The sequence below is a fragment of the Chaetodon auriga genome, chromosome 16 (genome assembly GCF_051107435.1).
Source record: "Chaetodon auriga isolate fChaAug3 chromosome 16, fChaAug3.hap1, whole genome shotgun sequence".
NCBI classification, from domain to species: Eukaryota; Metazoa; Chordata; class Actinopteri; order Chaetodontiformes; family Chaetodontidae; genus Chaetodon; species Chaetodon auriga.
The window spans coordinates 4,827,647-4,850,674 of record NC_135089.1 but is presented as its reverse complement, the minus strand read 5'-3'; the positions used below and the strand labels follow the sequence as shown (position 1 = coordinate 4,850,674).

At 50.5% G+C, this 23,028-nt stretch overlaps 1 protein-coding gene across 10 annotated transcripts in view; it reads left to right on the top strand.

Annotated features, from left to right (window-relative positions):
- Positions 1-23,028, top strand: part of arhgap23a (Rho GTPase activating protein 23a) — a 58,781-nt gene that overhangs the window by 13,149 nt on the left and 22,604 nt on the right. For 4 of the 10 annotated variants that reach the window (XM_076751605.1, XM_076751601.1, XM_076751597.1 and 1 more), the window contains exons 1-2: positions 14,788-15,978; positions 22,055-22,252. In XM_076751605.1, the coding sequence (XP_076607720.1) occupies positions 15,745-15,978; positions 22,055-22,252 (432 nt within the window). In that variant the 5' untranslated portion in view covers positions 14,788-15,744. Of the gene's footprint in view, positions 1-14,226; positions 14,299-14,786; positions 15,979-22,054; positions 22,253-23,028 lie in introns of those variants that run through there. The other 6 variants (XM_076751594.1, XM_076751595.1, XM_076751593.1 and 3 more) reach the window with 3 other exon arrangements.

The window sequence follows — 23,028 nt, the reverse complement described above, 5'->3', positions numbered from 1 at the left end:
CTGTTGGAGGAGGCGTATGGTTTGCCGTGTGTGTGTGTGTGTGTGTGTGTGGGGGGGGGGGGGGGGGGGGAATCTGCTTTGATTTAACCTCAGAGGGTCTTCGGCTGTGTGTGTGTGTGTGTGTGTGTGTGTGTGTGTGTGTGTGTGTGATGCGGTCAGTCGCTGAGATGTTTTCCTTTGGCCTTACATGAGTGTGTGTGTGTTTTTTCCACCCACCTTTGCTGCCCTCCTGTTTCACAGCATCTCCTTCCTCCTCCTCCTCCTCCTCCTCCTCCTCCTCCTCCTTCAAACACATTGAGTTCTCCTTCATCTGTTCATTGCGACGCTCACATGGTGTTTGTATAAAAAAAGAGTCTCTTTATTCATAAGCTTCTGTGCTGACTTCAGCCCTGACCTGCTCCATACCTGACCTTTGACCCTGCGTGTCTCAGCCAACACCCAGCTCTTATTCAGCCTCTCTCTGCGTGTTATCTCCCTTGTCTTTGCGGAGGAATTCATCTTTATGACGGCTGCTTCATTGCACAGCAGCCTGCATGTCTCTTCCTCCGATCTCCTCCCTGTGATTGAACTCTAATCGGTTTAGATGAGGCCGATAAAGGCCGGCAGCGAGATGCAAAATGACACCGTAACCTGATTCGGTGTTTAATTTGTCAAAATGAGACTAAAGTAAATCAGCCTTTGTTTGTTTCAGCGCAGAGAGGAAGGGATGTCCGCCTGACGAGAGCAGTCATGATGGCGTCCGCTGGGACTGGTTTAATGTTGTTATGAGGGCTGCCCTAATGTAGCAGAGCAGGGGATTGTGGGTGAGATCAATAGAGGCAGCGGCCGGCAGGGCGGGGCTGAGGGCAGGGCGAGCCGCGGCCCTGATGCTCTAATGCTGCGACTGTATTGATGATGGGAAACATGAGAGCTCTTTTATGAGGATCTTGAGCCGAGCCGGTCGATGTTAAAGCCCTCCTCCGTCCCTGCGGCGCTCGTGCTGGTTCACTGTTTGTTCTCTGATACACTGCAGCATCGTCCCGCAGCCTCCACGGGGATTGTGTCCAGACTTGACTCGATGACAGAGTGTTTTATTTTTTTTGTGCAGATCCTTGACCTTTTTAGCTCTGCTCTTTCTCCTGATCTGAGATCTGTCTCTACGCTCGTGTCCAGGCCTCCTAATAGCTTCCTCAGGATCAGCCACGACCCAAACTTCAGGCGGAGGCTTTGGCTGATCCACAAACGGCCTCTCAGTCCTCTCCGAACGCCCGCTGATCCGGCTGATCGCAGGACAAACACCTCAGAGAGGTTGCAAACCTCAGGCCGCAGAGGCCCGTCGTGCCAGCAGGTCCAGGATCAGCTCCCGGTCACGGCAACGTTAACTGAAAACAGCTGCGTATGATGCTGCAGAGGAAAGCGTTTTTGTGATCATTAGCAGATGGTTTCACCACGTCGTAGGTACATACCACAGACGACGCTGCAATGCAGGGAATTCATGTGATTTGCAGAAGCTGCCACCTTCTTTCAATTTTTGTACAGTTACGCCTCAAATCATCGGTTTCTAACCCCGAGGTCAAGACCTGAGGTGAATCTGAGGCGATTTGCAGGACAGAAACAACAAAAATATGTTGTTTTCTCAAACTTTTCTTGATTTTTTTGTGATTTCTCACTGTGAGTTACTGAATTTAACCCATAAAAACAATCTGAGGAGCCTCTCTGGAGGTCAAAGGGCTTCATTTTGAGGGGTCAGGAGCTGAAAACTTTGCAGTTTAGCGGTACCATAAACACAAATAAGACATTGTAATGTAACAGAAAGTGACGCAGAAGTCAACAAATGTTACTCAAGCTGCCACGATGGTGCACTTTTGCCAAAATTAAAGTTGGGAAACTTCACAGAAAGCCTGTAAAACTTTTCCCCAAGTCGTCACGAAAGCCGTCCCACACCGACGGGTGTTTTTCCAGCCAGGTGTAAGTCCTGCCTCCACTTCTGTGGTGCACTGCATTGTGGGTAAGGGTCGTCTACCACCCTGAAAAAACAAACATTGTTGTCATTTCTCCGGGCTGAACGTACAACCCGAAACCTGATTGGCATGTGGTCCACATGCTCTGTTTTCGGTGCGTTCAGTGGGTGGAGCTTCAGGGAGCCTGACAGTGGAGCGTGTGTTACAGACCGTCCTCCATCAGTCCGTTAACGCCATTAAAACGTCTCTCACACCTTCACACCTCCGCCCTCCCACCTCGACACCGTCACCCCGGCTGCATTCCTCAACTGCGGGCCTGGAGACGACAGCTGCGGCAGCTCACGCCTCGCATCCACAATCATTAACCTGGAGAGTGTGTGTGTTGACACACTTTAATCACGCACACACACATGGCCGAGCACAGGTGTCCACAAATGTAGCCGCTCCAGCATGTTTACATCACACTTACAGGGTCAGAGGTAGACACACACACGGCTCGTAATCTGTGTGCAGGTGCATGAAACACGGTGTTTCTCACACACACACACACACACACACACACACACACACACACACACACACACACACATGCATGCACGCACACTGTATCCAGAGTCTGTTTCGAAGCTAAGGCTAAGAGCTAGCTCCATGGAGCTCTCTGATTCGGCCTTCTCCCCTTGTGTTTGCATCAGGAAGTCCTTGATGCTGTGCAAACATCGAGCGGCGAGTGTTTAGGTGGGCGAAGGACATCGGTCATCATTGACCTTGTTTTCTGTTGGCGAGGGGGGAGCGGCTGCCGCGGTGCAGCTCTGCAGAGCGGGCGTGTTCCTGTTGCTAATGGCTCTTTATTGACCCCCTGTCGGTCACTCAGTCAGTTGATCTTTTTTCTCTCGAAGAGTTAAAGCTGACTGACACAAAAATGATTGCCGAGGTCTGATTCTGTTTATTATGAGTGAGTAATTAATAATTAAAGTTTACTTTCACTCCACGCTGGCGTAGTTGGTGTAGAACAAAGTTCTGTGGGATTGAACAAAGCTTGGCTGCACAGCGGGTTTGTAATGACTGACCCACTGCTGAAGAGGCTGATCGTTCTGCTGAGGTTGAGGTGAATGTGCACAGGATGCGATGACATCGTCTTTATGGAAGCAGAAAGGATGGCGGCGAAGTTGAGATGCCGAAGGTGTGTTTTATGTGAGTGGAGGAGGATATCTCACGGTGTTTTTATCTGAGGGAAGCGCAGATGGATTGATTTTCTCTGATGGAAACTGCACTGATAACTGGTCCAGCAAATCAGATGGGAGCTGATATGAGGAACGTGCATCTCATAATCAGACGGCCTGATCTCTGCCTCTCTGTAGAGGTGTCAGCTGTAAAATTATTATCAAACTGAGGGAGCTCGTTTGAATTTCACCCCTTTCATGTGTTATTTCTCAGTTTCTCCTCCTTTCAACACCTGACCTCCTCAGCTCACCTGTGCTGAAAAGCGTCAGCTCTCGCGCCCAGTCGTCCCCTCCTCGTGCAGGGCGGACTCGTCCTCTCTTGTGTCCCAGCTGGATGGGCTTCATGTGGTCGTCTGACTCGCAGGCTCCGGGAGGTTTGGTGTGAAACAAAGCCTCTCTCAGAAACAGATGAGAGCTAATTAGATTCAGCCTGTTGATGGTCTGGCCTGCGTCAGTGCCTCTTTGTGTGTGCGCCTGCTGAGACGCCGTGCGTGGATGTGTGTGTGTGTGTGTGTGTGTTGTTTCTGTGCAGGAAAATATGAGGCTGTCATGGGGGGCTGTACACGAGGGGCTTCCAGTTGATGTGATGCTCAGAGCAGAAGAGGAATGGAGAACAGGCCGGGTCTTGTTCTGAAATGCAGACTTGACTCCGTCTGTATCTGTCTGCGGGATCGGCCTGAAGGCAGCAAGGCCGGGTTTGAAAGAGGGTCGAGGTTCAGAGGTCAGGGGGCCCCCTCGTCACACACTTGGCCCCCGTATAGAGCTTAAAGAGGCAGGAGGAACCCCTGTCGCACACAGTGACAGGGGTTAAGCAGGGCCCGCCGTTCAGCCGATCGGATCCCGCGTCTCGTTTTGTCTTTCTCACGTCGAATGGGAACATTTCCGCACTGCGTTCTCGTCGTGTTTACATTTTTTCGCGCTGATGATAAGAGCGAGCGTGTTTGCAGAAAGCTGAATGCTGCTCTGTGTCTCGCTCCGGTCAGCTGTGGAGGCTTTTTACCAACAGCGGGGATTGCACTGGAATGCGAGAGAGACGGCGAAGGAGGGATGGGGGGGGGGGGCTATGGAGGGGAACGCGGGGCAGAAGATAAGAAAATAGGCCGAATGCTGATGAGTCACAGAGGGAGGATGATGCCAGCGTGACAGCCAAAACTCAAAGAAGCAACGGAGAGTGAAGACAAACAGTCACGTTACACTCTGCTCTCGTAAACTACGAGCGCGAGCGAGCGTGTTTCCGTACAGGCTGTTCTTGGTCGTTCCAGCTGCAGGTGATTCGGTTGAAGTCGCTGTAAGTTCACAGAGCTCAGAGCTCGGCTGGCGTTTCTCCTCATGGATTATCTGATCGACGTTTTCTGTCGGTCGACCGTTAATCGAATCGTTTCAGCTCTAATTGCCGTGAAGCTTATTGACGTGTGACATTTTCCTCAACGGCAACAGAAGCTGCGTTTCCCACAATGCCTCTCAACGCCCGGTGATAAACATCAAGGCCTTTAAAACATCACAATGCTGAAAACAGACTCTGAACAGACAAAACCAGAGAAAGCACTTCTGAAGTTATTTTCTCGGGCTTTGAAAAAGGTCGTCCAGACCCACACATGACACGACTGTTTTCACCGTCGTCAGGAGTAAACTGAGCTTCAGGTACAGAATCAGCGGGCCGCCTCTTTTAAGAGAGAGTTACTTCTCATATGTGGTGTTTCTCATCCTGGTTGAGCCAATTAGACGCAACCAGTCAGGCCTGATAACATCTGAAATTGACTCACGTATCATCATTTCTTTTTGCTCCTGTCGTAATAAATGCAGCTGCAGGCACGCTGAGCTCTCTGTCTGTGATCTAACTGCTGAAGTATTTCCATTCTGCACCGCGGTTATTGATAAGGAGACGTTTCAGTATGAAGTGAACCACTTCTAGACGAATCACAGCATGTTCTGGCCGCTCGGCAGCGCGAGGACGTTTGCTCGGTGCACGAAACTTTCTCGTTTTTCTCTCAGGATGTTTACGCTGCTGGTGGCGGGCAGCCAGCGAGGAGCTGATGAGCCGTGAGCCGAGCAGCGAATTACTGTCGTTTCATTGGGGCGAGTGAGCTGACTCGCTGACCTGCATCTCTGCTTCCAAAACAACCAGGGCCACAGCGCTGCAGCGTGGGTGCATGTGCAGCCATGAAACACACACACACACACACACACACACACACACACACACACACACAGTACTTGTACCCGTCTCGTCTTTCCTGCTATTTGTAAGCAGTCTCTGAGGGGAGGGGGGGGGGCTTGTTTTGACAGTCAGGCAAAAATCACGGGACAGAGATCATCAGGAAGCTAATGAGGAGCTGTGGATGCTGGGAGGAGATAGAGCGCTGTGGTTTTCCTGACGCCTGCTGGTCAACGCCGCCTCTGTTTACATGCTCTGATTCTGGGATAATACTCGTGTTTTTTAAGGTTTTGGGGTCTGTTAAAGGTCCAGGATGTTGCTCTTTTCAGTATTTTAGCTCTAAGGGAATCTTTTGACGTTCATTGCTTTAAACACAAGTGACTGTAAGATAAATGTGATGCTGGAGCCAACACAGGATTAGCTGAGCTTAACATAAAGGCAAGAAGTGGCCGTGCATACCAACACCTCTACATTTGATTAATTAACAAGCCGTATCTTGTTTGTTTGATTCGTACACAGACAGGAATAGTTCAGGCGTCTCGTCAAGGTGAGGTCAAGGGTCAAAAACATGTTCCATCTTTTGTCATTTAGCCGTTCAGCATGACAAAATCAAGGATTTAATTGTTTTTTTGTTCATGAAAGCAGCAGCAGATCATAGCTTATGCTTAGAAAATTGCTTGAACAGTGAACATGAGTGTGCTGTGCGTGTAAAAACTGCATCCAGCTCACAATAATGACCCCACCTGGATGGTTTTGATAATCCACTTTCAGACACGGGGGTTGTAATCCAGTATCGGAGGCTGTCACGGTCTGCTTCACATCAATTTGCACTGCGCTGCATCTGTTTGATAAAAACATGCCAGTAAACCTCACTTTGCTCCAGATGAGTCCAAATTGATGTTTTGGTGCGTCTTGCTAATTGCTAACGTGTTTAATTGCAGCTGAACGTGCAGCAGCTCTGTTTATTTTGTGGCTTTGCTCGCTCAAAAGCGAGCTATCAAAGATGTAAACACGCCGCTTATCCCATTCAGAAAACTACGTGCATGCAAATCCAGCTGCTCTGCACACACGGAGCTGCTCTCACTCACGTCTCTTTGTCACCACCCGTCTCGATGGGGTAGTTTTTCCTCTTTTTTTTTTAACTTTTCCCAAATTCCAGCTGTCTTCGCTCTCATTTCTCTGTGACTTTGATCAATCGCTGTCTGCTCTCCGTTGCCTTCTTTGGTCATCTCCTTCCAGGATTCTCCTGTTTTGAGTTGTTTTTTTTTTCACGCTGTGTCTGAATGTGCAGCCGTCAGACGGCTTCTTTTTGATTCAGCCGTGCTTTTAAATGCTTCGCTCAGCTAAGTGTCACCCTCGAAGCGGCAGATATTTGTGTGTAAGCCTGCGCCTTAAAAGGTTTGTTTCGGCCTGATTCTTGTGCATCCACCCCCTTCCTCTCCGCCCGCTCAGTTTACAGAACGAAAGCTAACAGGACAGTATGTTTCTATTAGCGTTCCTCTTTGCTCTAAGCAGAGTGTCTTTCATCTGAGTAACACAGTGAGAACATATGTGTGTGTCACAGTCCTTTGCTGTCTTCCCACCGGGCAGCCAAAAGAGGCAGACGAGTGAGACCCATGATCCCCGGAGGTCTGACCTTTTTTTCTGGGGTGAAGCAAGTCAGGAAAACCACAGAGGACAGTTTATTTCTGCAGGGTCAGCAGTCTCAGAGTCCCGCGTTAAAACGCCGCTGACGCAGAGTGACAGAGGCTAACGATACAAACGGCATCAGCGTCGCCTGCCGTATGGACCTCATCTTTACATTGAACACACAGAGCTGGGATCACCAGCAGCGTCTCCGTCCTCTGCAGCTGGGCTTTAGTCTGTCAACAGGAAGGAGCAGGCAGATGAAGCGATAGCGTGGGCCGATCCTCCTGCATTCAAATTTTGCCAGACGGTATCTCTGCACCGTCTTTATGCCACTGGGTGGTGACGGAGGGAGGAGGAAGAGGAGGAGGTGCAAAGGTCAGCAACGCTCTGGATTTAATCGCCAGGTTTTATCAGTCCGTGGTCGGCTTTGCTTTGTGCTGCAGACTAGATTGGAAAAAAATGTTGATTTTACAGGAGGGAAGATTTGATTGGTCAGGCTCAAAAGCCATGCACAGATTGATTATGTTGGGTGAACATGTTTTGCCCTGTGGCGCCAGTTTGTTCGGCACTCAGGGAGGTCAATTCTTAGTGAATCCTTGAACTTTTCGGTGAATTTGTCCAGCTGAGTTAAGAGCTCTGTCCATGCTTCAGTACATCTTCAGAAGCCGTGTGCGCACCAGCGAAGCCCCAAATGCCCAAACCTAATCCACAGATTCCCGGGTGATCACATTCTGTGTTTCATTTAGCAAACTCTTTGATGAAATTAAATATCCCTCGCTGCTCCTAAAATGTCTCCTCCACACCCGGGACTCTTTGAGAATGGCCGGACTGTGCGATGCTGTGCGAGCAGAGCGATGAGGACTTCCTCGGCGTGGTGTGAGCGGTGGTGCATGGCAGGAATGTAGAAACCAGATGACCTCAAATGGAAACTCCAGGCCTGTTGGAGGCAGGCAGGCCATCTCGCCTGCTCTAATAAACACTCCACTCTGCGGCCTCTCTTTCTCCCCCCTCCCTGGCTCAGTTAGCCTCCCAACCTGGCTCAGCATCGCCTCCGCCACGCCCCAAATGCTGGACCTCCGCCCGGTTTCGGGCCTGTAGGCTGCGATGCTCGCTTGGGTCCAGCTCCATCTTTAGCCAAGGAGAACGGTGACGTCATCCTCCCGTCCCAAAGTTATAATTTTCATCTGTTAATTACACAGAGGCAGAGATGAGCTAAATATACACATCTGGGCTTGTAGAGGGGGAAGGGAAGCAGCCAAAAAAGAGGGGGCTCAAAGTATGGCTGCCCTTCACCCAGACGTAGATGGGGAGGGGGGCGGAGGGAGTCGAGAGGCCTTCTGGAGCCCTGCGGTTTTCTGCTGCTGAGGCCTGCTCCTGAAAACAACCAGGGAAGAAAGAGAGGAGAAGAAGAGGCAGAGAAAAAGGACGGAGGCGGGGGGTTGGCTCTTACTGCAGCGGAGCTCAGACGTGACGCTCTGATTGCTCCCAGCGGTTGTGGTCAGTACAGAGGAGGGGAGGGGAGGCGGGCGGGGAGGGGGCGCAGAGCAAGACGAGCAGGGTTAGCTCTTTGCCAGATGTCGTCATTGGCCACGATGTTGTTACAGTTTGTGGTACATACGATATACACACATCAGGAGACAGATGTGTCTGCTCGAGAGGAAGCAGTTTACCTGACGAAGCCCAGCCGCCGCTTCACGGTGGCGCTCAGAAACCGCAGCATGTCCTGAACCTTCACACTCTGAGAAATCAGCTGCAGAGCCAATTTGGAGGCCATAATGAGCGAGAATGTCTCCACGTCAAACTTGTCTCCCTGCAGGGTTTTTTCTCATGCTCCAACAGAGGCACCTTGTTGGCCCTCATGACATCCGTGAGCACGGAGGCGATGGGCGATGGGGGACTGTGATGAGGTGGAGGACGGCTGTCAAAATGAAGCCTGACAAACCTGCAGAATGGCTGCATTTGTGGAAGGAAGCCTGAGTGACTGGAGACGATCAGTTTTCCTTATTATCGACCGATTTTAGCTGGTTACACGCGGCACAGTATCTGCACAGTTCAGCTGAAGACGTTCATGCTCCCCTGAGGACGAATAGGAAGAAACTTTTTCTCCAGCGCCATCATCAGGTCAGTTTGGTTTATGACCAAAAGCTGCACAACTGATTCCCTTCACATTTAAGAAGGTAAAAGCATTACACCTGCTGAACGTCAGCATGTTAGCTTCGTCACTGCTGAGGTAGCGGCAGACGTTTCAGAGGCATCTTTAAAGCCTCGACTGCAGGAAGCTCATGTAAACAGAGAGCAAAACGTGAGTGGAGGTAAACGAGGAGCTGTCTCCTCTTCCCAGTCTGAACATCAAGAAGGCTCTCCACAGGAGGAGACACTCCCTCCTAATTAGGTTAAAGCGGAGCACCATCTCTCCACTTACCGTGCAGGGAAGCGTAATGGGTGTGTGGTTAGCTGGTGCTCTCTGTCAGTAACACACACCTCTCACACACACACTCGCAGTTTTAATCACAGCTTGTGAAACAAGGTCAAAAGCTCATATGCAGCATGCTCGTCTCATAGCTTAATAATTGAGCAACATGCCAAGATTTCGCTGCACGCATGGCAGCCAGTGTGTGCTAACGTGTTAGCCTCCAGTCATGCAGTCTAGCCCCGCGTCTCCGGTCGCCGGTGGGACGATGAGGGCGGGAGGCGGGAGGTAATTAGAGTGTATTTGTGAGTAAATATGTGCTCATGTCACGGCTGTGCAACTGTGTAACACGCTCTCTGCTCCCTCTTCGCCATCTGCTCTCTCCAACCTCTGCTTCGGATCACTCTCTGCCCTCATTTTTTATTCTCAGGAAGATTTTTCCCCCGTGTTCGCTTTCCAACATCTGTTAACCCCCCCCGCCCCCCCCCATTGTGCTCCCCTTCCCACACTCTTTTCTCTATCTGACTCTCTTATTGCCGACATAGATGCTTGGCTGGCGGGCTGGCGGGCTGACTCATGTATCCCACGATCCCTTGTGGCAGATGTAGCATGATGCACACATCCACACTCCTGAGTCAGCCAATCAGGTTTGTGCGTCGTAAATCCCAAACAGGCTTTTTTTTTGTCTTCTGGCTGCAGTTTGCAGTTCGCTTGAGCCAACATATACTGAATACGTGGTCGTGTATAAATTAGGGAGGATTATTTTCATCATCAGTTAATCTGTGTTTTTTTTTAGAGCTGAAACAGATCAGACAGTTAAAAGTGGAGAGAATTTTGGCAACGATTCAGAAAATCAGTTGATTGTTTAAGTCGTTTATCATCATCAACATTCTGCTTTCAGCTCTTCCAAAACGAGGATTTCCTGCTGCGTTTCTCTGTTGTATCACTGTGAACTGAATATTTGTAGTTTCTGGGCTGCTGGTCGCACAGAACAAGACATCCGAAGACAGTTTGGACTCAAGGAAGCTGTGATTCAGCAGTTATTTCAATAAACAATCAACAGATTATTCCACGCTGACGGGACTCACATGGCCTGACCTGACGTGGTGGAGCATGTAAAGAATGCGTGCATAATGCGTTGACTTCCTGAGGAGGAAGAGCGGGTCAGGTGGGCTGCTTTAACCGCTCTAATCCCCCAGTCTGCGGGGGTAATCTGTGCATTGTTGTTGTTGTGCTATCACTCCTGGTCAGTTAGTCAGGGAGGGAGTGGGCGGACCACCCAGCTCCTCTCAGCTGCAGGTCGATCATGTGACCTTTCGTCTCCGAGTCCACCTGCTCTCGTCTCCGGGCTGTTTCCACCTCGAAGCCCACAACAGGTGTGACCTCTGTGATCCCCAGCCCCTGACTCTGATGATGCCCATCGGTAGCTGACATAAGAGCACACGTAGCTGCTCATTGGTCGACTTATTGGCCTTAATCGGCGCGCACACACATCCCTGTGCCGGCCATGGCAGCAGGAACAGTGCAGAGCTGTATGGAGCTGCTTGCTGAGTCCCCACCCTTTGCTCTGTCCCCTGTGTCTCAGCGCCCACTGGGCTCTCCTCCACCCCTCTGCTGTCAGACTCTGTGTTGCAGCTGCCCTCTAGTGGCTGCTGCTGGTAACTACACCCTGAGCGCAGCCGGATAGGCCTATAGGTTCTGCAGCATGAGGATTTACTGGAGATTAAAGTTAAAATTAACCTGTTTGAAACAGCTTCGTCCTTTTCTCACTTTTTTTCTAGAATCCACTTGGACAGATTACTGATAATGTTTGTCTAGACGGAGGTATCGACTCCATCGCTGCACATCAGCGCGTGTCCAACATCAATACTTTTGAAAGACTCAGCAAAATGTGTCTCTATTGAAAAGTAATGTCTAGTTTTTAAGGCTCGTTCACTTCTGCTTTTCTTTTGTGTCCTGATTTTAAACTTTTCGACGTATTTTATTCACTTTAAAAACATTTTTTTAACATTTAACAAACAAAATTGTTTAATTTTAATATTTTTACAGCCACGAAAGGCTGAAATTGTCCAGTATTTCATGAGGAGAAAAGATTTTTTATGATAAATCTGACAAAAATGAACCTAATCTGTGTAGAAAAAGTCTGTTTTTGACTCTCTGCTGTCCCCTCACTCATCTCGCGGACCCTCTGTGAGGCTGGAAACCGCTGCTGTGCATCATGCACATTTTTGTGGTCCAGTCTGCATCACTCCTTCATTTATAGCAGCAGTGCGATGACACAGATAACTCCTGTGGGCGCTGCTTCAGCTCATGAACCCTCTCATGCCACATGTTGAGCCGGTGCAGCGTCTGTCTGGCCAGTAGGGGGCAGGATTCACACTCTGAGCCGAGGACGCCTCTCATTCTGCCATCAGTGGAGTCCTTCCTCTGTCTTGGTTTCCTGATGAGCATCAGCCTCAGCCTGTCCTGCTTTCTCTGAATCTCTGCAGCCCGGTTTGTTTGTGACACGGCGTCTGAAGGCTCACTCAGCAGCCTGAAACTCGTCAGCCTTCTCCTTCCTGTGTGTTTCCCGTCAAGCCTCAGCTCATTCCCCCTTCTCACACTTCTGTGTTTTAAAGCGTGGGCGCAGAAAAACTGTGTTTTGTCTTGGGAGGCAGCCGCAGTGGAAAAAAGCGGGGGGGGGGGGGGGGGTTAGGCCTGTGTGTGTTAATCTTTTGGCCTGCGGTCATGTTATGAGTGTTAAGGGGATTAAAAAATATCACCAAACTAATCTGTCCGTTACACCGACGACCGTGTTCCACTCCATCCAGCGTCGCCTCCCTCCCTCCTCACCCCTTTCACTTTTCCACTGATGTGTTTGTTATCAGAGAGCGGGGGGGGGGGGGGGGGGGGCAGGAGGCAGCGAGGCATCGCTCCTCTGAGATCAGCAGCGCGTGTCGGCCTTTGATTTCCTGACTTCAAGAGCTTTGCGCTGCCAGGTTATGATGAGAAAAAGGATGTGAAGTGTGCGTCGGGGTGCTGTGTGTTTTCTCAGCAGTCAAAGTGTTACAGGTCAGATAAGGGGGGGGTGGGGGGGCTTCGGTGATGTACAGTAAAGCCCACATGCAGATGATGGATGCGCCTCAGCATGCTTCAGCCCAACAGCAGACAGCGTGGGTCACTGGTGGTAAACTGTAACTCAACGCCTTTTTGCACATTTCTCCTTTGCTCTCGTTTTTTTTTGTCCCCCAGCTCTTCACGCTCGTCCTCCTCTTTTCTGTAAATGCCTCCGCGGTTCGTGGACATGAGGAAGAGAGAGAGGGAGCTGGACAGACAGAGACCATTTGTTTCCAAATTAGGCACTGCTCCCCCGCTGCCAAAACCAACTGTTATTGTGAAAAAAGTGATATGAAATCCCGTCTCGGCGGTGCCACTGTGAAACGGAGCGCTCGTGTGTCTTTCAGATATTAAACCCACCAGAGATGCTCTATGATCCCACTGCTGATTTCCTCCTCCTCCTCCTCCTCCTCCTCCTCCTGCCGGTGATCCACTCCCCTCCGCAGGGCGGTTCCGCCTGGCGGTGCGTCGGACCTGGTCTGAACCGCAGAGAGAGAAGAGAAACCCCCCACAGCCGCAGCCTCCTGACTTTACGAGGAGCCCTAATTACATAGGCCTGTGTATTTATACTCAGCTGTGACTCAGTGGGACATGTGGCCTGTGCTTGTGTGTGTGTGCGTGCACGGGAGAAGCAGCCTTTGTGTTAACACATAAACAGTGTGTGTGTGTGCGTGCGTGTGTGTGTGTGTATTAGTGAAAGTGTGTGCAGACTCTATAAACTATTTAAACCGGGGATGAAGCGGAGTGCAGATCCACCTAAACCTAGTCTGTTATTTTAGCAGAAAAGGCCTTTAGAGCGACTCCACATAACTTCTGAAAAGAGAAACAACACAATGTTCCTCCCGCAGATGAAAATGGCTTAATGGCTTAATTCAGCACACTCGGGGCTTTTGCTGCTACAGCCTTACTTGGTCTGGTATGGCTGGTAGCTTTTAATGGCTAGCTGATGTTAGCAAACTTGAGGTAAAACACCTCACACCAGGACACAAAGGGGCACTTTAAAACCTCTACTAATGTCATCAGGGTCGATCGGAGTCGGTCTTGGATGGAAAGTCTGTGTTGGATACTGGGGTCATGGAGTTTTAATGACATGGGCGTTACCAGGCATGGAGGCTCTGAATGAGATGCACTTATCAAGCTGCATTATGGGAGATGTAGGAGTCAGAGTTTAGGAGCCTGGCAGAGGATTTAAGGCGGCTTTCATGCAACTATTTCTGTCACTTTTCATGTGTATAACCCAGTGCGACAGCATCATGCCCCCCCCCCGAAAATGTATTTAAACAATCATCCAGCCCCCCCCTCCTCTCTGTGACCCCGCCTCCGAGCATGCCCGCTCAGCTGTAAACTCCTAAAAACACCACATGTTGTACAAAGTCGTTTTTTCTGCCTCTTAAAGCCCCCCCCCCCCCCCCATTGATAACCGTGCAGGAGGAGCCCTTTAAAGTAACTGGCAGCACGTTAGGAAATAAAACAGCTCATAAGCCTGAATCCTCAGACCGTCTTTTAATTGATCGCTCTTCATCAAAGCGGGTATGTGCGTGGCGATGCCTGATGTTCTCGAGCCCTCAGATCACCTTTCTTTTGATTTATCACTTTCGATTATTCCAGCCTGCAGTGTGTGTTCTCCTATGCAAAGCGTGGCGTATCCAGAGGGTACGCTCTCTGTGTCTACAGCGGCCGTTCGAGTTGATACTTGCCCCGCCGTGCGGCAGGTGAAACCTGTCCGACCTCATTGGTAACGGATGTTTGGCGTGTTAACAGCGATGAGCTTTGGAGGGGAAAGACGTCTGCAACAACATGGTCACCTGTCTGCCGCTCTCGCTCCAATCCTGGACGCCCGGCTGTTTGGTGAGAGCTCTGCTGCGTGGGCGATTGGGCGGGAGGGCTGCGGGTCACCTTCCTGGCTGATTTAGCGGCGCGGTGCTTAGGTGTCACCGTCTGGGTGGAACCCGTGAATGGGAGCGACTGTGTGAGGGAGTACAGGTTTGACAGAGAGGTCATGTTGACATCCAGGAGCAGCTGTTTTATTTTGAGAGCTCTCTCCTCTTTATCCTTCAGCTTTTTCCATTTCCCCTCTCTCATTATCATCTTCCCTCGTCTGTATTTTTCCCTCTTAAGCAAGAAAGAAAGGGAGTGAAACAGTGAACACAGCAGCAAGGCAAATGTTTTCTTTTCTCTTTGTGCTGGAAATTGGCCTCCCTCTCTCCCTCTCTCCCTCTCTCTCTCTCTTTTTTTTGTTTGCCTCCCCTCTGTGTGGAGGGGAGGTGGCGGAGGCAGGGCCGGCTTTTGTGGAGTTTAGCGCCGGGATCACAGCTTTGTCGATGTGTTTGTGTCGCTCGCGCACACATGCGGCACACGTGCGGCCCCCAGGCTTCGTCCGTATGCGGCACAAGAGAGATCTACAGCGGATTTAGCCTATCAGCGGCGGCCTGCAGGAGATATCTCCATCTGGGCTGCTAACTGCTGGAGCAGGACCCCCCTCCTCCGCCTGGCCTCAGTGATGTCCGGCGTTTTTGGATTAAACTACAGTTTACTGTACGGCGCAGCTGTTTGTTTGCCGGTGACTGTCGGACCGGTTGGTGTGGTGGGAGTGAGTGATTGTTTGGAAGAACAAAAACGAGGAAGGAAGAGAGAGAGAGCAGCAGAGAAAAGCTGATGTATGCCGAGATAGACGGAGTTTGGGAGAGAGATGAGAGTGAGATGAAGGGATTTGTTTGGCAGTAGAGATAAAGAAGGAAGAAAAGAAGAGAGAGAGAGGGAGAGAGAGAGAGGGCAGTGGGAGGGAGGAGAGACAGAGGATCCAGCCCTCTGGGACAGCAGTGTGTGTTTTGGGGGTGGACAGAGTGGCTTTGTATGCAGAACATCACCGGACACCGAAGGGAGGGACGCTGTTAGTTGTTCTGTGTGTGTGTCTGTAGTGAAACCAGACCTACCTCTGATCCCTGCGCCACACACACTCCTCCATCTGCTGCCCAGGAGTCTGCCGTCTGCTTCCTCTGGACTGAACCCCTCTGAGAGCGTCTGAATGTGTGTGAGGGAGCCGCGGAGGGCCGATTCCCGGAGGTCAGGAGCGACAGGCTGTGATGTGGAACTTGTGGGATTAAACTTTCTGAAGGCTCGGCGCTGACGGCGATGGATTGGAGCCAGGAGACGGGAAGATCAGACTCTTGAGTGGCTGGAGGATCCCAGAGGATTTGCGAGCTCTGCTAAAACCACCCATCTTCTCCTTGCTTGACTGTATCTTCTGCATCTGGACCTCGTCCACGACCTTGCGTGCGAGCCCGTGAGCGGCCCATGTGGGCAGTGAGGGATGCGGATCTGAGCGAACTCCACGCCCCGATGCCCGCTGCTATGCTGCCATGCCCTGCGCCGGCCGGGTCTGACTGGAGCTTCCAGAACCCGGTGGGGGTGGACTGCAGCTCCCCCGAACCTCGCTGCATCTGGCTGGCGGTGCTCCGCGGCGCCACCGCTTCAGTGTCGCCGCCCGCCATGCCTGCCGGGTACAGGCAGAGCTCCCACCAGCCCAGGGTAAGGAGAGGTCACCCGTCTTCCTCTAGTGACCTGATACCAAGTCAGTGATTTAGAGCATCAGTCAGCAGCTACAGTTACATGATTGGATGACGCCCAGTGAAATAATTATTGATTCTATCAGTTTCATGTAATATAAGGTAGAAAAATGCTCAAAATTGTCACATTGAAGAGGCTGGAACCTTCAGATTTTTGGGATTTTTATGTGACACATTGGTTAAAACAGTCAGGTGATTGTTAAAATTCTTGCTGATGAAGTGTCCATCAACCAGTCGATCAGTCGCCTGAGACCACGTAAGCAGCTCCTGTATTTCACACACCACGATGACGATTGAAAGCATCGTTCGCTGCCTGCGGGAATGTCTGTGGCACACGGTGATATCAGCAGGATCCTCTCCAGAAACCGCCGTGTGGGATCGTTTCAGTCACTCATGTCAGCAGAGGCTCCGTGTAGCTGTCAGCCCGTCGTTTGAAGTCAGTTAACCACTCAGCTGCTGACAGATGTCAGTGTCTCCGGGCAGGTAGTCGTGTTGCCTTCAGGCTGCTGGGCTCTCGCTGTTTTTTCGACCTTCTGGGAAACAATGTGACGTCGGCTTGTGTCGCCCTGCGTTCTGATTGATTTTCAATCAGCTGTTCTTACCTCCGGGCTCGTTTACGCTACCTTTGGTGGCCTCACATGTGGCTTTGAGATGGTTCAGGTTTTTTGGCAGGTTTTCTTTGCGATGGGACGGATTGCAGTCCGATCAGCATCTCTGGCTTTCATTGAGTGACGTAATGGTAAACAAAGGTGTGCGAACGATGAGCGAGTGACCGGTGATCATCTTATTTCTGTAAAGACCATTTCATCACATTATTTTTAACGTACTTACAATGATATATACTACGAATTATCCATTGGAGATGAACATTACCCTGAAAAGATGAGTAAATATGGAAACTGTGCCACTTCATTCCTCTCCTCTTCGCGTGGCTTGTTGACGCTTCCCTTCCTCAGAGGGGTTTGTAATTACTGGCTAAAGACAGACGAAGGGGGCTGCTAAGTGCCACTTCTAGCGAGGTGTTGTGGAAGCTGTGCGATTGAGCATCCCCTCCCCCCAGATGCCCTCAGAATTCAGGGCAGAGCTTCCCCACACATGGTCTCATTTCAGCGTGGGCATTTGCGTTTACTGCCCCCTGACTCGTTGACACAGTTAAGAAATGCCACAATCGGGAATGTGAGCGTGGGGGAGGATAGAGGGGCTGCATGGGCACAGCTGGGACAAACACTGTCTCACGCTGATGGAGCCAGTTCAGATCATGAATCTTCTTTTTTCCTTTGCTGGGATTTCACTTGTAAAGATGATTAAAAGTCAAATTAAACAGGAATTCACATGATATAGAAGAACAAGCGGCACAAAGCAGATCCTCAGATGCCAAAAACGAACCTGTTTTATGTCAGCAAGGTTACAGAAGACGTGTTAGTATATCAGTGTAATGTGACAGACCAAAGACACCGTCCTGCTGAGAGTGTAGAAAAGTTCCCTGTCGCATGTAAATCATGACTTTCTGAACTCTTTCTGCGGCGTTCCTCTCTCAGACCGGAGAAGCGGGAAGGGTGAAAAGTCCCAGACCACATTTGAACCCACGTCATGCTTTGACTGCTAACTGCCGGCCGAGCTCCCGAGTCATCCTGTAAAGTTATTCTAAAACTACAGCCCTCCTCCTCCTCCTCCTCCTCCTCCTCCTCCTCCTCCTCCTGGTCTCCCTTCAAAATGACCATCATGTCTATAAAACAGTCCACCGCCGGGCAGCACTGCGGCGAGGCAGGTGTCAGTTAGACAAAGGAGAAGTACAATATGTTTTGCTGTTCAGGTAGAAAACCCTGTTTAACTGACATTGCATCATCATCACCTGTTGGCCCAGATTACGCTGACAATGGGGTCGAACTGGTTTCTGAGCACACACACTACATTCATATTGACATTTAGGTGCGTGCAAACCCGCACACACACATGCATGGCCCATAAAACACCGTCTTATGTAAATCCCATGTGCTGCAGCTGAACTTGTGCTGCTCTTTCTTTTCACTCCTCGCTCGTCGGGCAGGTTGTGTTCTTTGTTTGGAGTCGTTTTGGATTTTCACACACCCGTCATGCATCTTGACGTGGGATGCATTTAGACCTGCAGAGGTGGAGGATGCTCTCCATGTGGCCGGTGAGTCCAGGACTGATGGGGACGCGTTGGGCTTTCCGGCGTCCCTCTCCTGCTCCCTCTTGGCAGCCCGGCTCAGGGCTGCGGGTGCAGACAGCCGTCAGGATTAAAGGCTCGTCAGCATTTGTAGCGTCCGTAAAGCTCCACTTTTCAAACAGGTTGCAGCTCTCAGCTGTTTAAAAGAGCATTATTGTTCTGCCCTGCTGGGGTTTTAGCAGGAGCTCGGCTCCCCGACAGCCGCTGCATTCCTCCGTGCTGCTTTACCTCTGGATGGACTGAGGAGAGGAGTGTGTGCGCTAACCGACACATACGCTGCTGCTGACGATGATGACTGCTGATGACAGTATCATCATGTCCTAGAAAAGCCTCTTACGAACAGACAAGCCAGTTTTACCAGATTTTAGGAAAGATTATCACTTATTTTTATATATTTTAACAAAGCCGGTGAAGCTCTTCTCTCAGCAGGACCGGACCTCCTACGTTCTGTCCTTTCAGTCGTGCACCTTAAACATCTATGGAGTAGAAAGATGCGAATATCGTTGAAATTGTGTGTTTTGTGACCACAGAGAACAGGGAGAAAGAGCTGCAGTTTTCCCTTTTTCTCAAAAGGTAGAACAACCAGAATGCACTGCGGCACCGGACCGCTAAATGCGATGTTTGGTGGCGCTTGGCTTTGGCTCATCTGGTTTCTAGCAATGGCGGCCTGGCCCCTCTGTCAAACTGAGAGGGAGGGATCCAGCTTCTGTACTCTTTGTGTGTGGAGCCCTGTGGGGGCAAATCCACGGGCTGTCGCAAAATGAGCGCCGAACTCTGGCTTCAGGCAACGTGGAGGGAAGTAAATGCTCATTTGCATGTACGACCCACACTAATGAATCAAAGCTGGTTGGAAGTCGGTCAGGTTTCCCTTTAATGAAATGCTCTGTAATTGAAGTCAGGAGCGGAGATATCCACAGGGAAGCACGTGCTGCTGAGCGTGTTGTCACCGCTTTACCTACTAAACACCTCCTCAAAGCAGGAAGCTGGCGTGTGCCGTTACAAGCTGCTCAACACATTCAAAAACAATAGTTTACAGTGCGGCTTTTTCCGTGTGCTAATGACATCATCTTCAGGTGGTAATGAGATCCCTCGAGGCTCTGCATCACCTGAAGGACACTCAGCTCATTGGTTATTGTAATTGGCTTCAGCAGGCGAGAACACGTCCTGCTTTCAGGCGAAAAGTGGCCGAAAAGGATAAACTCCCAATAGGAAATAGTCGTCTTTTCTCAGCAGAACAAGAGCGAGGTTTCCCTTGTCTGTGCTCTAAGCCTGCATAGGAAGTCAAGTTTAGACTGAAAACCACAGAAGAAATTTTCCAAGTGCCTTGTTGGTTAAGTGTCCAACTGCCTGGAGAGGACAGAGCGTGTCAGCAAGTTTGGATCAGTTTTTTTTTTTTTTTTTCGCTTCTGTGTTAAAAACTATTCTGAAGAGGACGAACCGGTCGCCTCAAGGTGACAAGTGTGCAATTTATCTGTGGCTTCAGGGGGGCGAGGTGGAGCGTGGACCCGGCAGAAGCCGAGCAGAGACGTTCGTCCCACAGAGTCCCGGGCAGCAGAGTGGGAAACAGCGCTGGCTCGGAGACCCAGTCAGACCCTGTGTGTTTTGGGTAATCACAGGGTTTGGTATTCCCAGCGCCGGGAGGGGCCATGCGGTCGAAACCGGCGTGCTGGAGCCTGTCCCTCGCTGAGGCCCGATACTCCTCCTCCTCTCCGTCCTCCTCGTCCTTCTCCTCTCATTCACTCTCACCTCCTCTGCCAGTTACAGTGTGTGTGTTTCAACATGTCCGAGCCAAACCGCTCCCTCTGAGGAATTCACTCAGGCTCTTCCTCCTTTCATTTCCTTTTTTTCGGCCTTCTCCTTTTCTTTATCATTTTTATTTGACACGCCGAACACTCCTCCTCCTCCTCCTCCTCCTCCTCCCTCCTCCCTCCTCACGCACTTCTTTATGTTGCTCTCGTGCCACACAATGGGCCTGAATGCTCGCCTCTTTGAGAAAATAGCAGGTGTTGCTTTACCTTGTTTAGACTGCCAGAGTAAAGATCAGGCTTTGATCCCAACCTGCAAAAAATTCACACTTCAGAAGAGGCTTTGTGACGTTTTGGACTCAAAGACAACATTCAACACACGTTTCAGAAAGAAATCTGAACGTCCAAACTTTGCTTTGGTCTCCTTTTCCTCGGACGGAGCGTAAAAAGCAGAGGGAGAAAATGTGCATTAATGTCCGGATTTCCATTCCATGAAAGCATGTGGGGAGAGGAAGAGGAGGTGGAAGGGAGGCGAGGCGCGTGGAGGAAAATGGAAGGAAGGAGAAAGAGGAGTGAACGAGGGCCCCCACGATGGAGAGGGGGCTTTATTTATAGGAGCATCTGGTTATCCCGCGCCGCAACGTTACCACACTTCCTGCCTCCAGCCCGCCACTTCCTGTTGTTGTGTGGCCTCGCAACGGGCCTGCCGGGTCAAAGTGTGTGTGTGCATGTTTGTTATGTATCAGTGTGTGTTTGTGTGCAGAAGGGGGGCGTGGGGGGTGCGTCTCGTAGTCTAGACGTGTTCACCTCTGGCCCGCTAACATCACCCACATTCTCACGCTTCAAGCAGTCGACAGGACTGTTTGACTTATTGGGTTATTAAACCTTTTCCTTGTGAGCTGTTGGCAGATTGAACCAAAACAGAAGGTGCCGTGTCGGATCAGACGGGCGCATCATGATGGAGGAATCTGCTTTGTTTGTAGTGAGGCCATGTGAAGCCTAATCAGTGAAAGCTGTTTTCACACACTTAAAAGACGACTCGAGCGATGAATGGATGGTCTGAATTGTTGCAGACTGACATCGTTTCAACTGGCTAATAGAGGAATTTACCAACTGTTCATTCAAAGAACGCACTTCTTTTCCCAAAGCTTTAATGCTTTATTTGTCATTTTCAAGATGTTGAAAGATGTTGCATTATGGGACAGCAGTGTCTATCAATAGCACATTTAAAGAATGAGAGAATTTAACATGCACGCTGAGATCTGCGAGTGTATTTACCCCCGTGAGCTGCAGCGCCGCGCATGCTAAAGCGTGAGCTCGGCGCGCTGATTGACGGCCTGGGTTCGATGACACGTTTATGATTATGGTGTCGAGCTGTCTCTCCGATTTATGATCTGTTCCTTTAAGACAGGAAGAGTTCAGAGAGTTCACTTAAACTGAGAAATGTTTGATAGTGAACAAGATACGTAAACCACAGCAGACTTGACCTCAGCGCTGACGTGAGGGTTTCCCCCTCTCCTCCTCCTCCTCCTCCTCCTCCTCCTCGCTCCCGCCTGTTTGGTCAGGTGATTGTGTTTGAGTGACAGATGTGGGTCTTCGGGGCAACACGGGGGTGATAGTTCTCACGTGTGTCTGTCAGCTGAACTGGCTGGGCTTATTGACTCGGCTTCGGGAATGAGATATTTAGAGAGCGGCTGGAAATCGGCCTTTATTCTCCGCTCGGGGTCCAGATTCCTCCTGGACCTTCTCGTACCGTGATGACACACCGAGGTCAGCGTGGTCACGACTGCATGAAACCGCACATTCCCTCCTTGGTCCTGTCTGGACGTGGCCCCTCCTGATCGTGGACTCAGCAGTCGAGGGTTGATGTCCGTGCATCTCCAGGGAATCTTAAAGCGTGTTGCATCTGGAAAACTGGAAGGTTTTGTCTGGTGTTGGTACAGATTATGAGAAAACAGTAGATTCTCATCAGGATTTTAGGAAAAACTGGTGTTAGATGATGAACTTCTGCAGACTTTAGAGCTAAGATTGGACACTCTGGCCGTCGAATCTAATCGGAAAATACACATGAACCCTCCTGAATCTCTCTCTGTTTGTGTCCACAGGCTAAGGGGCGGAGGGATGGTCTCTCCTCAGCCGGTGACAACCCTCGGCCGCCGATGGCGACCCGGCCGGGAAGGGAGGGGATGGGCTGGAAGGGTCCCCGGACGCTGGTTCTCCATAAGAACTCCCAGGGTTTCGGCTTCACGCTGCGCCACTTCATCGTTTACCCTCCAGAGTCCGCCCTGCACACCAACCTCAAGGTGAGACCCGCTCCCTCTTTTAATTTAAGTCCTTTATTCAGCTTCCATGTTTATTTTTCCAACACACGTGTTCTCCATTTCATCCCAGCCGTCATTTAAAATGTGTTTTTTTTTTAAAGACTTGCGTTTAAAACTCAAGTCAGAGCCAGTTTGAGTCTGGAGATAAAGATGCTGGAGTGAGTGAGGTTGAGCTGAGTGAGACAAACTCAGAGACGGACAGAGAAAAGAAGCTGAGCTGATTGGAGACAACAGACCGAACAAACTGCTGAAAGGTTTTTAAAGGAACGAGCAACAGCTGGGCTCTTTATTGGTGAGAGCAAGAAAAACTCACATTTTGAAGGATACGAAGAGCGTCTCCGTCCCCTGCGAGGCAGACTGCTTTGAGCGCTCCTAATTGTTTTTCAGTCACTTCACAGGCCTGTTTTCAGTCCTCTGTGAATTCAGGATTGTTCTGTTGTTTTGGAACGAGCCTCCATGTGAGCCAGTGGTTATTTAGCTCTTTGAGGTGTGGGGGCAAACGGCTCCAGATGTGAAATTGAGGGCTGGGGTGGGGTGAGCCAGCTGAAACAAGACCTCTATTATTATTCTTACCACCCCACCAGCCAGCAGCTGCAGATAGGAGCGCAGATTGAATGAGATCTGTTGTCTTAGCCTGGTACCACTCTCTGGCAGGCAGGCCGTACCAGGCTGGCCCCGGACAATAGGCCCACTGCTGGCCTTTGGCCCCGGTTCTGTCCTCGTCTCCTCTGCCTCGAGGGTCACATGGTGTTTTGGGA